General features: G+C 34.4%; 1 protein-coding gene across 1 annotated transcript in view; it reads left to right on the top strand.

Moving 5' to 3' along the window:
• Positions 1-5,525: 5,525 nt before the first annotated feature.
• The window catches only part of GPM6A (glycoprotein M6A), a 116,087-nt gene continuing 108,146 nt past the window's right edge, over positions 5,526-13,466 (top strand). The window contains exon 1 of the mRNA XM_066548297.1: positions 5,526-6,066. Coding sequence (XP_066404394.1) covers positions 6,030-6,066 — 37 coding nt within the window. The 5' untranslated portion in view covers positions 5,526-6,029. The remainder of the gene's footprint in view (positions 6,067-13,466) is intronic.

Raw genomic sequence — 13,466 nt, 5'->3', positions numbered from 1 at the left:
CAAAACCTATATGGAATATTTCAGTGATAGTTATATCAGTAGGAAATCTTAGAATACAATAACAGTGATTTAGTTTGGAGAAGACCTCTGAAAATAGTGCAGTCTCAGTCCCCTGATAAAAGCAGAGTCTGGCTAGAACTGTATGTGTTGAGTATGCTACCCTGTGAAATGTTCTTTTTATAATCACTTGATCTAATGTACATCTGTATGAGTGTTTATTAGTATATCCACTTCCTATAGCACTCTCTGGGGTGAAAAAGACTCTGTTGGATGATCTCAACGCTGCGCTTATGTCATGGTGTCCAGTTTTGAAAGGGGATGTGAACAGCTATCAGTTGTTGGGCTTTAAATATACTTACGGTCTTACTGCTAAAGTCTAGAGTATCCATGTGGAGAATCTAGCCATGACATTTAGAAATCTCTATGTAGAAATGTATTATTGGGCATTCATATTCAGTTCATTGTTCTTCATCAATCTGACAACCAGGAGCATCTTTTCAGACTTAAACCTTAGCAAATGAGTAGCATATTCCTTTGGGAATATGGACAACTAATTTTGATCGCAAGATATAAAAGGCATAATTTTCTTAGTCTTAGGTATCAAAATGATTGAAGTTTTTCAGAATTTTAGAGGAATTATATTGACTGTTAACTAATTTTACTCTGGAAAATTTTACTTGCTTTCAAAAGTAAAACCAGTAAGAATCATGAAACATATTCAGTCAGACTGAAGGTTTTAAATTACAGATGATACTTACAATAGCTCCAGTAATAGTCTGGAAGTATATTAAGATTGGTATTCTGAATCAGAAGTACTGTTAATAATTTTTTATTATCTTTCTCCTCTTGATCGATATAGCGTATATGAAATATATATTTGAATACTGATATGAGCAGGTTACTTCTTATCTCTTGTGTTTTAAGTCTGGATATCGTATGCAGTGGTGAAAGATCTTCTCAGTGAAGGAAATTTTTTAACCAGATGAGACTTTTACAAAAAGGTTAATTTTCTGAATATGATAATGCTGTTAGTGTTTATTAGTATGAACATAATGAGAATATATGCAAGGAGGTTGTCTTCTCACTCTCCTCTTCAATAAAATTTCTGTTTCTAGATATGTTAGAATATAGAGGAATGCAGAAAGAAATGAAAATACATTAAGGTCATCAAGGAAAGGATGTCCATTATTTTTCTGCCAAATGTAACACCCAGACTTGTGCACAAAAAATAGTAAGAGACTTATTTCTATCAGGTGAAGACCTGTACTGAAATTTTTTAGACTGTATGACCATCCTGCCATCTCTTGATAGCTGCCAGTTTTAAACTGGTAGTTTGTTCCTCTAGTGAATGTTATTTCCTCAGAAAAAGTAATTATTGGGAATTAGTGGAACTATGCAAATCCCATCAATGGTGTAAGCAACAATATTCTGCTAACATTACATTTTGCCTTCTACTTTCTTCCTTCCTCTCTTAACATTCCATTTCCCCACTAATTCTGATGATTTTCATGTCATTAGGCATTTCTCCTTTCCCTGGACACTTGTGTAAGTGTCTGCTATGAGTTAAACTCAGGGCCATGTGCTCTTGTTTTATTATTCTGTAAGTATCTCACAAAGTTGTAGATATGAAATATAGATCCCAGAGCAGACATTTAGAGACATTTTGGAAATCTTAAACCTTCCCAATGCTTCCTTCAACACCTTTTTGTTGGGATATTCCAAAGACAAAATATGACGTGCCATTATTTTATAGTTAGATTTCTATTTTAAATATAAAATATGAATTGTGGAGCACTCTAAATAGAAACTTGAAGCATCAGTTTTAATTCTTCTCTGTGTGTTTTCCAGATTTCTATAATCTACTGCCTAATTTACATAAAATAATTACTACCTGTGCATCTACATTAGTGTTTAGGTGAATTTAGGAGTGAATTTTTAAAATGTATGTCCTACTTTTCCTCTCCTACTGAATTTTTTGCATCATAGAATATTCTCTAAGAACATAAATTGTTTTTATAATTTATGTTTTCATAAATGTTTTTATAGATGCATTATATTTTTTCATGTAATGAAACCAGAGCATGCTTTCCAGGAGTGAGCGGTACACCGCTCCAACTGATAAAGGGCAGTCTGTCTGTGGGACCTGTCTGGCATTAGTCCAAATTGAATTCCCTTGAAGCACAAAGAACACATATTGCTTCACTCCCCATATCCATCACAACTTTCTCCTGCAGTCAGAGGCAAAATAGCTGAAGTAATCTGAGCTGGCTTTTGATTTTTCTTGCTTGGTTATTGAGGTAGTAGTATGAGTAACATAAATAATTTTGTGCTTTTAAATTATGTATTCATCATCCAGTTTATTATGTTGTCATGATCAAGACATCACTGCACCACAGCATTATCATTATTATGTCATTGAAAATTGATAGGACTGAAGGATGGAATGGTAAACTGATTTGAAGGCCATACAAAACTGGGAGTAAAAGTCAGGTGTTTGTCATGCTGTTTAAAGCTGTAAGTGCTCAGCTACATTTTATAATATCATAATGGACACCAGGGGATCCCTTAATGTCATCAGCTTCCAATTATTCTCTTGATTAACTGTTTATTTAGTCTCATTATACAGTTGGATGTTCTGTCTTGCCTTGCCATTTACAATTGGCATGGTTGTCCAATGATCACTTGCACCAATAATCTCATTTCACATTAAAAGGGAATTTTAGGCAGTCGAATGTAGTTTGCTACATTCGCTAACATAGCTCTTTTCTGTGCTAGAAGTGTTTCCAGAAACAGAAGCTTGTGTAGTTTCTCTGTACAGTTTTAAAGTAGCTTATCACTGGTGGTAAATATGTTTCCCAGTATACTGAAGAAAGAAAGCCTCTGTGATTGCTGCTTAGAAAGTCACATACAGTTGGCATTTTCTGCTTTGGTTTGTTATTCTATGTAAGACTTGCAGAGCTTTTCTGTTATTTGGCTTTAGGATTAACATCTATTCATACTTTAATCTTGAAAGGTCCTTGGAGCAGTTCTAAAGAAACATTCAGGAGACAGATTTATGTTTTAACCCTTGTTAATAAAGTGCAGTTAAATATGAAAGAAGCTTGCATGAAATCTCTTTCACATTCTCTCTGTTGCTCACTGTCACACAAGCTGTGTGGATGACCAGTTAACAGTACCTGAAACTAAGCAGAGTTCTCTGAAGAAGGAGCTTTGGCACTTACATAGCTTGGAGGAGTTGCTGTTTAACAGGAGGAGCTGTCGGCATCTTCATTAACAATAATATTTACAATGAAAAATAGAGTATTGCAGGGGTGGGAATAAAACTTGAAGCCATTTTTTGTCAATGTTACACTTGTTTCATCAATTACAGTGATTTCATCTTAACCTTTGGCATGTGAGTGTAGTAGTCTTTTTTAGGAAGTTAAAAATCCTGTCATTAAAATTAAGGTGTGTGTGAACCTGATGTGAAAATGACCATAATGGGAAATAAGATTCATTCAGCTCAACATCTCTTATATTTGTGCCAAAAGCATTCTGCGTTGGAAGTAGTATAAGAAATGGCTAAAACTTTTTCAACAAAATATTCCTCTACTCCCTAGTAATTTGCAGTTCAGTGATTTCATATCCATGAATCCTTGTGATTCAGATTCTCCTTGTTATTTTGTTGGGTTCTTTTCCCCCTCTACAACAGCCTGCTACAACAAGTTTCCACAACTTAAATACATGCTGTATAATATGCCTTTGTTTACTTCTGAGCCTACTTTCTTTGCAGTCCTGTCCCTTTGTTGAGCAAGTTGTTTCTTCCTGACCCTTTTATGCCACTCAAGATTGTGCCATCTTTATTGTATCTTCTCCCAGTTACCTCTTTCCAACCTTTATTCTTTTTGTTTCCTATTATATTTGAAAAAAGTTTGTATGTTTTTTTCAAGGAACAAAGTAATTTGGTTTCATCAAATTACTATAACCTATAGTAATTTGACCTATATATTCCATTGTTGCAAACATCCCTGTTGAGGATGTTGGTCATTTCAAATATTTGGTGCTATTGAGAAATGCAACTTAGAAGCAATCTACCAGCCTAGGTAAAATATTTGCCAGACTGTCTTTGAAATACGAAGATTTGTTAATGCTTATCTAAGAAAAGGTTTTGAAGAGAAAGAATAGCAGAGGCGACTTACACAGGAGATCCGTTTTTAAAGGAAATATACCTCTCCTAAAAAACTCTCTAAAAGAATAATTCCTAAAAAGATGGGAGCTGCTTACATCCTATGGTGCTTGCAGCACTTCTATATGTATAGAACTTATCAATATGTTGGTTTTTAAATCATCAATTAGATCTGAGAAGTAAAACAACTGATAAGTTTTTTTCAGTTATTCCAAAAAAATAGAGCCCTAGAAACATGAATTAAAAGGAAAAAAAAAAGTAGGAAATGTGTTGACTTATAAATAATGATTCAGTTAATTATATATATGCATGTAAATTCATACATGATAATTATTCTGATACAAACCAGATTTGAACAGATTTATATGCAAACAGGGTAAAAAACAACAAAAACCCCAACAATAACCCCCCCAAAAGCCTCTCCCTAAACAAATCCCAAACAAAACCCAACCAGGCAAAGTAAACAACGTTTTTTGTTTGTTTTTTTTTTTTTTGTGGCTCAGAAGGCAAAACTAAGCCAATGTATTTAGATAGCATAAAGTAAATGGATGAGCTATTTATCATATGTTAATAGGAGTTTTCAGCCATAGTAGTTTTTATTTTTGTTTAAGTTTTAGTCACTTCCCTCAGAAGGATGAGAAGTTGAACCTGCAAAGAAAAATTGGAATTGTGTTCAGTTTGCACTTTTGGTGAAATACTGGAAGTCTTAAAATAATGAGATATTACTCTGTAGACAAAGGTACCAAAATGCTAATTTATTGCTAGACTGCAGCGTCCAATTTGCATTCCAAATCAGACTGCAGAGCTCCCCAAATTAGTAGGTGCCCTCACAGTGTATTTAACCTATGTTTTTCCAGAGCAAACTCCTAGAAGTGTATGTGTCTGTATGTGCTTCCTTGCGTACATACCCACATGTGGTGCTTCACCATTTTAAGATCCGGTTATTTTAAAAGAGCTTTGAAGAAAGCTAATTTGAGATATGAGGAATCAGAAAAAGAGTTGATGCAAGAACTGCTTTAAACCTCTGAACTGCTTCTAAATTCCTGTTTACTGTGACAGTGAGGATGTGTACAGTACATAGAATTTGCAGTGATTATTGTCTTGTGTTGAATTGTGCTTGTGTGTGTAAACACATATACATACACGCAAAATTGTATTACTATAATGATATTTTTTAGAATACTGTAAGGGCAATAGTGTATGTTTGTGGTTAGTTCCTGATGATACAGATATATGAGAAGAAGAGAAATGAAGAGTCATATTATTCTTAAATGTGCTGATACAGGAGGAGGGGGAGAGGCGGGGGGAGAGAGAGAGAGAGAAAGACAAGTAATACAGCATAAAGAACCCACAGGCATTTGGGCTTTCCCACTTCAGTAGCAAATAGGGGGAATTATGGGTTGGTGGTCTGCTTTCCCTTAGGAGGACACTCCTCCATCTGTTTTCAGTACAGCCTGTTTCCAATTTAAACACAGATTTCGATACAAACCTCGATTTCTTTACTCCATTTTATATGCAAAGTGAGGCTTATGAATCGGTGTCATTGCTATAAGGGCTCAGACCAAATTTCCCCCCAAAATTCACAGGCTGTTCATTTGAATACCTGCTTACAGTGGTACACAATGGGCAGCTTTGAGAAGAAAAATTGATAATCTTCACGGAAGAGTAATTTGAATGAAATTACATTTGACAGCCTGTCTCCAAGCAAACAAGGAGAGTGAGGGAGCCTTAGCTAAGCTCTGAGGACTTGCCTAAGCCTCTGCCGTTGGAGCTTCCCAGGGAAAAAAAATCCACACTTTTTCCTACATCTGACTGAAGCTTTTGATTAATTCTCTGTAGCTGTTTCTAGTGAAGAAAGGTAGCCATGGAAGAGAATATGGAAGAGGGACAAACACAGAAAGGTATTGTGTTAAAATTGCTTTTTCTTTGCATGAAGATAATTATTTTGCTGTTCTTTATTTGCCTTAGCAGCGTGCTGTAAGGTTGGGGAATAGCTGTATGTGGCAGATGGGGAAAGACATATTGTTTTCATATTATTTACTTCATTTTTTTCTCTGCAGTAGCACATAGCATTAAAAGAGGGACTGCCAGCTGATATGTAATATAAAAAGAATCTAGGTAGCAAATTTTGCATCTATACGAATAATGTTGCGAGCATTTAATGCAGCCTGCTTTCCAGACTAGTCTTTGTTAATGTTCATTTATTTCACGTTTTCACGCTTGTCTAGCTGGGTCAAGGGAGTCTAGTGTGAACTATGAGAGAGCTACTCACACAATATTGGAGCTGGTTGCAGTTGGATATCTAACAATGTAACCAGTATTTACACCTTGAATGAGAATCCAGTCTGAACAAAGACCTGGGGTATATTTTGTATGTATTAGGCAGTACTGAAATTTCCCTCTGCCTTTTTGCCACTTTGGTTTTGTAATGTGTTGCAGCAGACTTGCTATCATTCCAATATTTGCATGGCATAGATTTACAGAAATTAATTTTGCAGGCTGCAGCTGAAATGGCTTTAGCAAGATGTGCACAGCGTGTTCAGAGCATTTCTGTTCCACGGCTTCTGAATGAAAACAACTGAATGTTATGGGATATGTTAGCACTTAAAAGTCCAATTTAAAGCAATTGTGGACAATTAATTAATGTGTGGATCTTTGGGAGACACAGTGCTTTCAGTCTTTTCACTTAAGTGTTATTCTGTACAAGAGACATAACAGTACTGAAAGGAACCAAGGCTTTTTTCATTTTTCTTTACTGCAAGCACAAAGGGTAATCCTTGTGAATATTTCCTGTGTTAAATTTTTATTCCTTTCATTTTACATTTTTTTAATTCACTTCTATTCTTTGAGGAGGATATAGGAAGTTGCCAAATAATTTAGCATAAATTGCCTGTAAAGGCATATTTTTATCCACTGATGCCATATTCTGTTTTTCTGCTCCCTGATCAATCTGCTTCTTACATGTAAATGTCATGCTTTCTCATTATAAGTGACCCATTTAGACAGAATGCAGCTTCGATATGTTTATGGTCTTGATCTAGATGCACAGTATATAGTCATGACAATATTAAAAGAGGATATATGTGCTTGCCCCATGTGTATACACACTTATTTTTATAAATAAGTACATTAGTACTTGATTACAGCAGTTTCTTCAGTTGAATTTTATTATTTGTAAATGAAAGCTAGAATAGGAAAGTACAGGACAGGTCAGTTTTTCTGTTTTGTTTTGGTGTGTTTTTTTTTTTTCCTGAAGGTAAAAATCAATACTTTTACTCTATGATTCAAATTGTTTAGGGTGCTTTACACTTAGAAATAGAACATATGCTTTTTTAAAAATTCTGAAATGTGTTCTTTTGCTTCTTAAAACAAGTAAATTGAACTGTGTGACCAAGAAATCAAAATACGTCATTGCTACCAAATGATGTTGCCTGAAGAAACAGTGTGAAATTCAAAATCCCTAAATTCTTATTAGGGAGAGGGGAAAAAAAACATGGGGGAAAAAGAAAACACAGAGAAAAAATGGAATATTTTTTTTATATTGAAAGAATTTGTTATTGATAAACTGTGTCCTCATTGTTCATATGATAAGCAGTTGAATGACCAATAGCCACTCAAAATGGTGTGATTAATAGTGTGATTACAACAGCTAACACTACTTACCCCCCACCCCCATTAAAAATGCCATGTGTTCAGCCTTTTTCCCCTTTAGTGGTACCCAGCTGTCATCACAGACAGTGGCACAAGAATGTTAAAAGCTCACAAATCATATGTATTTTTCCTTATTGGTGTGAAAGGGGATGCTGCTTAGTTACTGTCACCACACCTGTGAACTTGTCATTTCAAGATGTTGTGTTCCCCTGTTGGGTTATAACAACTTTTAGAATATATTTAGAGTTTCAAGAAAATTTGCAATTCAGGAGGAAAATTAAAAAAATATTTTCAGTTTTGAATTTTTGGAGGTGCTTGACTGTATGATAGGGAAGTATAGGGAGGATTATGAAATCCTGGATCTCCTTAAGATTTGCATTTTGCACTTGAAAAATATTGACTGGTACTAGTATGACATGATCGTTCTCTTTCATAGTTTTTAGGGTCTTTTTGCTTTCATTTAGTGTGATCTATCTACTGTGTATTTAATTGATGTTCACAGGATAGTTCCAGGTCATCCAGACCAATTTTGCTAATTGTAGTGTTTCAGATATATGGTAATTCATATATTCTACTTTTCATCCTCCTGCCATCTCGAATGAAAATGTTTCTTTCTTTTCCTTTTCTGATTTATACAAAATCAATGGGAGTATAAATTGTCACTGCTTATCAGCTCCTGTGCTTTTCACAGCAGATGCTTTGAACCTCCCACTGAACAGCATTACGTCTTGCTAGCAGCCATGATGGAAATGAATAACTTCATATTGATGCGTTTCATAAATATGACCAAGATAGCTCTAGCAGATTTGGAAGCCTTTATTTCTGAGAATTTTATCAAATAAGATATAATTAAGTGCAAACATAATTCTTAACACAGTGGCTCCAAATAATGACCTTTTGCCACAGTCTCTCAACATGCTGATATTTAATACTTATGATTTCTTTATGTCTGTATCTTAGAAAATTATAAGCAGGGAAATACATTCCTTTTTTTTTCTGAAAGTAATGAGTTATTAGAAACACTTCAAAGTAAGGTTCATCTTCTCCCCTCCCCATTTTCTTTCTATTGGCTGCAGAAAGTGTGTTTTCATACCGGCATCACTACCTTTAATATGGTTAAATGAGATAAGGCTGTTGCCCAGCAGTTTTTAAATATAAGGCAGTAAAAATTGAAACCAAGAATAATTTCTATTCATAAAATTCCTGGTTTAAAATTCTGGAAGATTTGTTGTGCCTCCTCCACCCTATTTTTTTCCCCTTTTCTCAGAACTCAGTAAAGGTTGGGGAGGAGGTTTCAAAGGTATTTGCTCTGCAATTATCGCTAGCTGTCCAAGAACTGAAAGTGTGTAGGAAGTCTGTCTCAAATACAAAGTAAATTAACACTAAAATATATTCTAGAAGGTAAAAAGTCATAACATCTCAGAAATACCAACTTGTTCACCATTTCTGTAACACTGACATTATGCTACATCCTAGACTTCAAACATACTAAGGCATTTGACTGCAGATTTGCTGTCTGGAAAACCCAGGGTAACTAAACTGGGTTTATTTTTCAAAAAATATCAGGTCCACTAAACGGCAGAAATTTCACTGATGTCTTTAGGGATGCATGCTAATTTTGAAAACCTCATGCATAAATTGCATGTGGCAGTGGTAGGTCTCAGCTGCCAGTGTTTGAAAGACAATGATGTCAAGCTGATAGCTTTATGATGTGGAAAAAGGTATATTTCCAGTCCCTGCATTTCAGGATTTCAGGTCTTCTCTCTGAGATAGCACTAAGACTGCAATGCTGTCCCCAGCCCCAGTTATTCATCCCAATAAAGAACTTTTCAGAGGGCAGGTATGGTAATTTTTTGCACTGTAAGGAACTTGATACAGGGGAGTGAAAGATTATTCACACCACAATCTTTTTCAGAAAAAAAGAGAGATGTTCTGGAGCACAGTAAATCATACCATTTGTACTAAATAGAAGATGAATTTGACTTTTTTAATGATTCAACCATAACTGCATTTTGCAGTTTGAATTCCTATATAAAATAAACTCTTGGGAATGAATGGAGCATCATGTGTTTATAGAGCAGCAAACAGGAGGAAGAGCCTAATTTTACTTAAGCTCTCTTGGCTGTACTATAGCTAATGCAGTTAAGATTTCACCAGTAGGACAGCAAAAAAAAAAAAAAAAAAAAAGTAGTATTATTTTGACTACAAATGATTGAATTCCAGAAAATAATGTTTGGCCTGCATTAGCAATATAAGTGGATCTGCAGCCTATTATCAGAGTTTTTTTCATTTGTTGTCACAGCATACCAGCAAAGGAGAGCTTTAAGCAGAGTGTTGGAAGAAAATCATAAGGAGACTAGGATGCTATCAGTAAAATGTACACACAGCCTCTTGCTTCTTCAACCATGAGAGGGTAAATTGTTTCCTCTTGCTTCAGTACTTTTTGGAAAATGGCAGACTGACTTAGTAGGATAGTAGAGAGTAGTGAAATGAAATTAAAATTATGAATGAAAATTATGTGTTTTATTTCATATTAAGAAATACCAACAGCCGAACAGTCCAAACACTGCTGACATCTTTTCTAAATTAGTCTTCTAAATCTTCTTATTTACCTCTAAGAGAGAAGAATTTTCCTTCTCTTTTGACTGCTGTTGCAAAGTTGGCTAAAATAAGAGTGAGGAAATCCCAGTATTTTGCACTTTGATTTTGTTTGGTGACAATACTTGTAAATAAAGCAGAGGAGTTATTTTTTGTTCTTTGGTATAAATGCCACACTGAGTGACAGCCATGCTTGTATCTTCAGTTAGATCCTTTTTATGTTGTTAGCATTCAAAAGGAACTTGGAAATAGTGCTTAAATTTAGCCTTATGAATGGCAAGGAGTGGACATTTGTGGGCTGATATTCTCCATACAAATCTGCATTTGTAGTGCTTGATTCTTAAAGAAAACATGGTGAGCAGAGGTCAATCTCTGTTTACTTTGGGAATATCTTTTCAACTTAGTAGGCTTAGTTCCCAAGCTTGTGTTCAGATTGGATTTTTGCAAGTTGCTTTAGAGTGGAATGGTCTTAACTTTCATCATGTTTATTGTTTCCTGTCCTTAAAGGTATATGTGTTATAATAAGAGTAATACTCACTCTTATATGTGTTATAATAAGAGTAATACTCTTATATGTGTTATAATAAGAGTAATACTCAGATGAAATACTCACTTAACAGTTACAAAGTAACTAACAGAGTGAATAAATTTCCTTTTTAATTAATGCTAAATATGGAAATAAATTTTAGCATCTGGCAAACTATCTCACTGTATTTCCTGCTTAATATTCCTTAGTAGTCAATCAATATTGTTTATTAAGGAAAAATGGAATAACAGTCAATATGAATTTGAAGTTAATTGTTCTAATACTGTAAGAGTTATTCTCCTTTATGTAGTAACTACAGGCTACCTTACTTAATATTCTTACATAAGGAGCCCTGACTTGTAGAGCTGTAATTTGAATATGTTATTATTCAATACATTAGGCTTTTATTCTAAGATAATGATGTAAATAAATTTAGTCTTGCTTGCTTATTTAATCTTTAACATTGAATGTCTCTGTTAATAGCAGAAAACTTTGTATTTCTTACAGGCTTAACATTATACTAGTCCTAGGCATGAAAATCCAGCATTAATAAGACTTAATTATAATTTTATATACACTCTTTCAGGGTAAAAAACATTCCAACTGCCCCAAGGCAGATTGAATCCTTAATTCAATGTGTGAAAATTTAAGTCTTCATGGTTATTTTGATATTTGGATGTCAATTTCATAAATAAGCTATATTAAAAAGATTTGTCATAAGAGATGTAAATGCATAGGAAAAAAGTGTTGAATGTATTTTAAATTATTGATTTACAATAATTAGTGAAAAAAACCCCATCAAAATAGCAATATGAATTTATAAGAAGCTTTTTTGACAGTTTGTGAAAGTAAAGGCTCACCTTTGGGGAAAAAGGGCTATTCTGGGTTTCCAATTACTCTAAAAATAGGAAATAAGAAGAACAATACTGTAGAGGCAGCAAAATTAAATTTGATTCAGCTGAGTGGTTAGGTTCCTTATGGAGAAGGATTGAGAGATTGTTATACTTAATATACAAATTATTTTCATTTTAGCTTGTGACTGTGCATTAATTTCTGATAAGTACCTTAAACAACTTGGCAGTGTGACTTTGTAACCTGTTTTAAGTAGCCTGCCACTGCACTAAAATTCAACATAGAAGAATGGAGGAAATGCTACTGGCCTCACATAACCATAATGTTTGCTTTCTTGACAAAATAGTTTTTACCTATTTTTTCTCTCCATATACATAGGTGAGAGTATGCTGTTTCTTCCTAGTGGTTTCATATGGAGGACTGTGTAGAAAATGATAAAAAAACCAACCACGTTTTTGGGCTGTTTTGCCTCATATTTTAAACACTGTGAATGATTTTATAAAATCCATGAAGAATATAGGCAGCTGATAGCCATTAAAAAACAGAATGTAAAAAAGGCAAAGGTGAATATTGATCTTAGATGAAATACTTTGTCAGTTAATATTCTGTTTGGCAATTCTATTTCAGGAGAATTTTCAGCCAATTCAAGTGACTAAAATGCAAAATTCCTGCTAATATCTTATCACATGGCCAGTTTCTGAGACAGGCAGCAAGTCCCACATTGATGTGTTGGCACAAATCTTTCTCATGTGGGAGTGGGGAGTTAGAGACACTTGAGTTCCACTGTGCAAGGAATGAGGAATAAGTCTTGTCATTTTCTCAGCTGCAGAGGGATCAAACTCAGAGCATCAAAATTGAGGGAATCAAAGATATACACCAAGTAGGAATTAACAAAACTGGGAACTATTGTGTATGTGTGCTCTAGGGTCTTATGGAGGAACACCACTGGCACAAAAAAACGGCTTATATATTCTCTTAGCTTGTCCGTGGTAACACTTGTGCTTCAATGCATTAGTCTCAAGAGGGCTAATTTTTGTCTTTTACTTTTTTTCCCCCTCTAAAATTTTCATCTCCTTCTTACTAGCTATCGTGTAGGAGTTCAGTACTCCTTCCAAAATTTATACTTCAGCCATCTGGAGCAACATTTTTCGAAATCACAGTTGCTGAAATGCAACTACTAAATGCAAGCATTACTCTTCTTTTTACATTTGTAAAGCACCTGACATTTGCACTTGGACAGTTTCTGAGGACTTTTTTATTTGGTTCACATATAGAAAGTTTCATTTTTTTTCCACAGTAGTGATAACAATACAATTATTCAGCAAAGAAATATCACAATAAATTTAGTATCAATTTTTAAATTGAGCAGTGCATTCGCTGAGGTGCTGGTATAAAACTAGACCAACAAAAATGCATTTGCTACACTTTTGGTGTATGAGATTTGCAGAAAGGTATTACTGCCATAATTTTAAAAAAACTTAAGGCAAAAATATTTTTTCCCCTTAGTTGTCAGTATCTTCCTATTTGTACCCCGAGTGCATGTTTTTTTTTTAAATTCATCTTAAAAAAACCAAAAGGAAAAAAGAGAAAAAGTAGCTCTTTTTGATTGTTGTTCTGCTTTTCATTTTTCTGTGGAAGCACTTTCTTTTCTTTCTTTTGCTTTTACTTTTCCAT

Source organism: Molothrus aeneus, chromosome 4 (genome assembly GCF_037042795.1).
Source record: "Molothrus aeneus isolate 106 chromosome 4, BPBGC_Maene_1.0, whole genome shotgun sequence".
Taxonomy (NCBI): Eukaryota; Metazoa; Chordata; class Aves; order Passeriformes; family Icteridae; genus Molothrus; species Molothrus aeneus.
The sequence above is the reverse complement of the archived record's forward strand: the minus strand, read 5'-3'. Positions and strand labels throughout refer to the sequence as shown.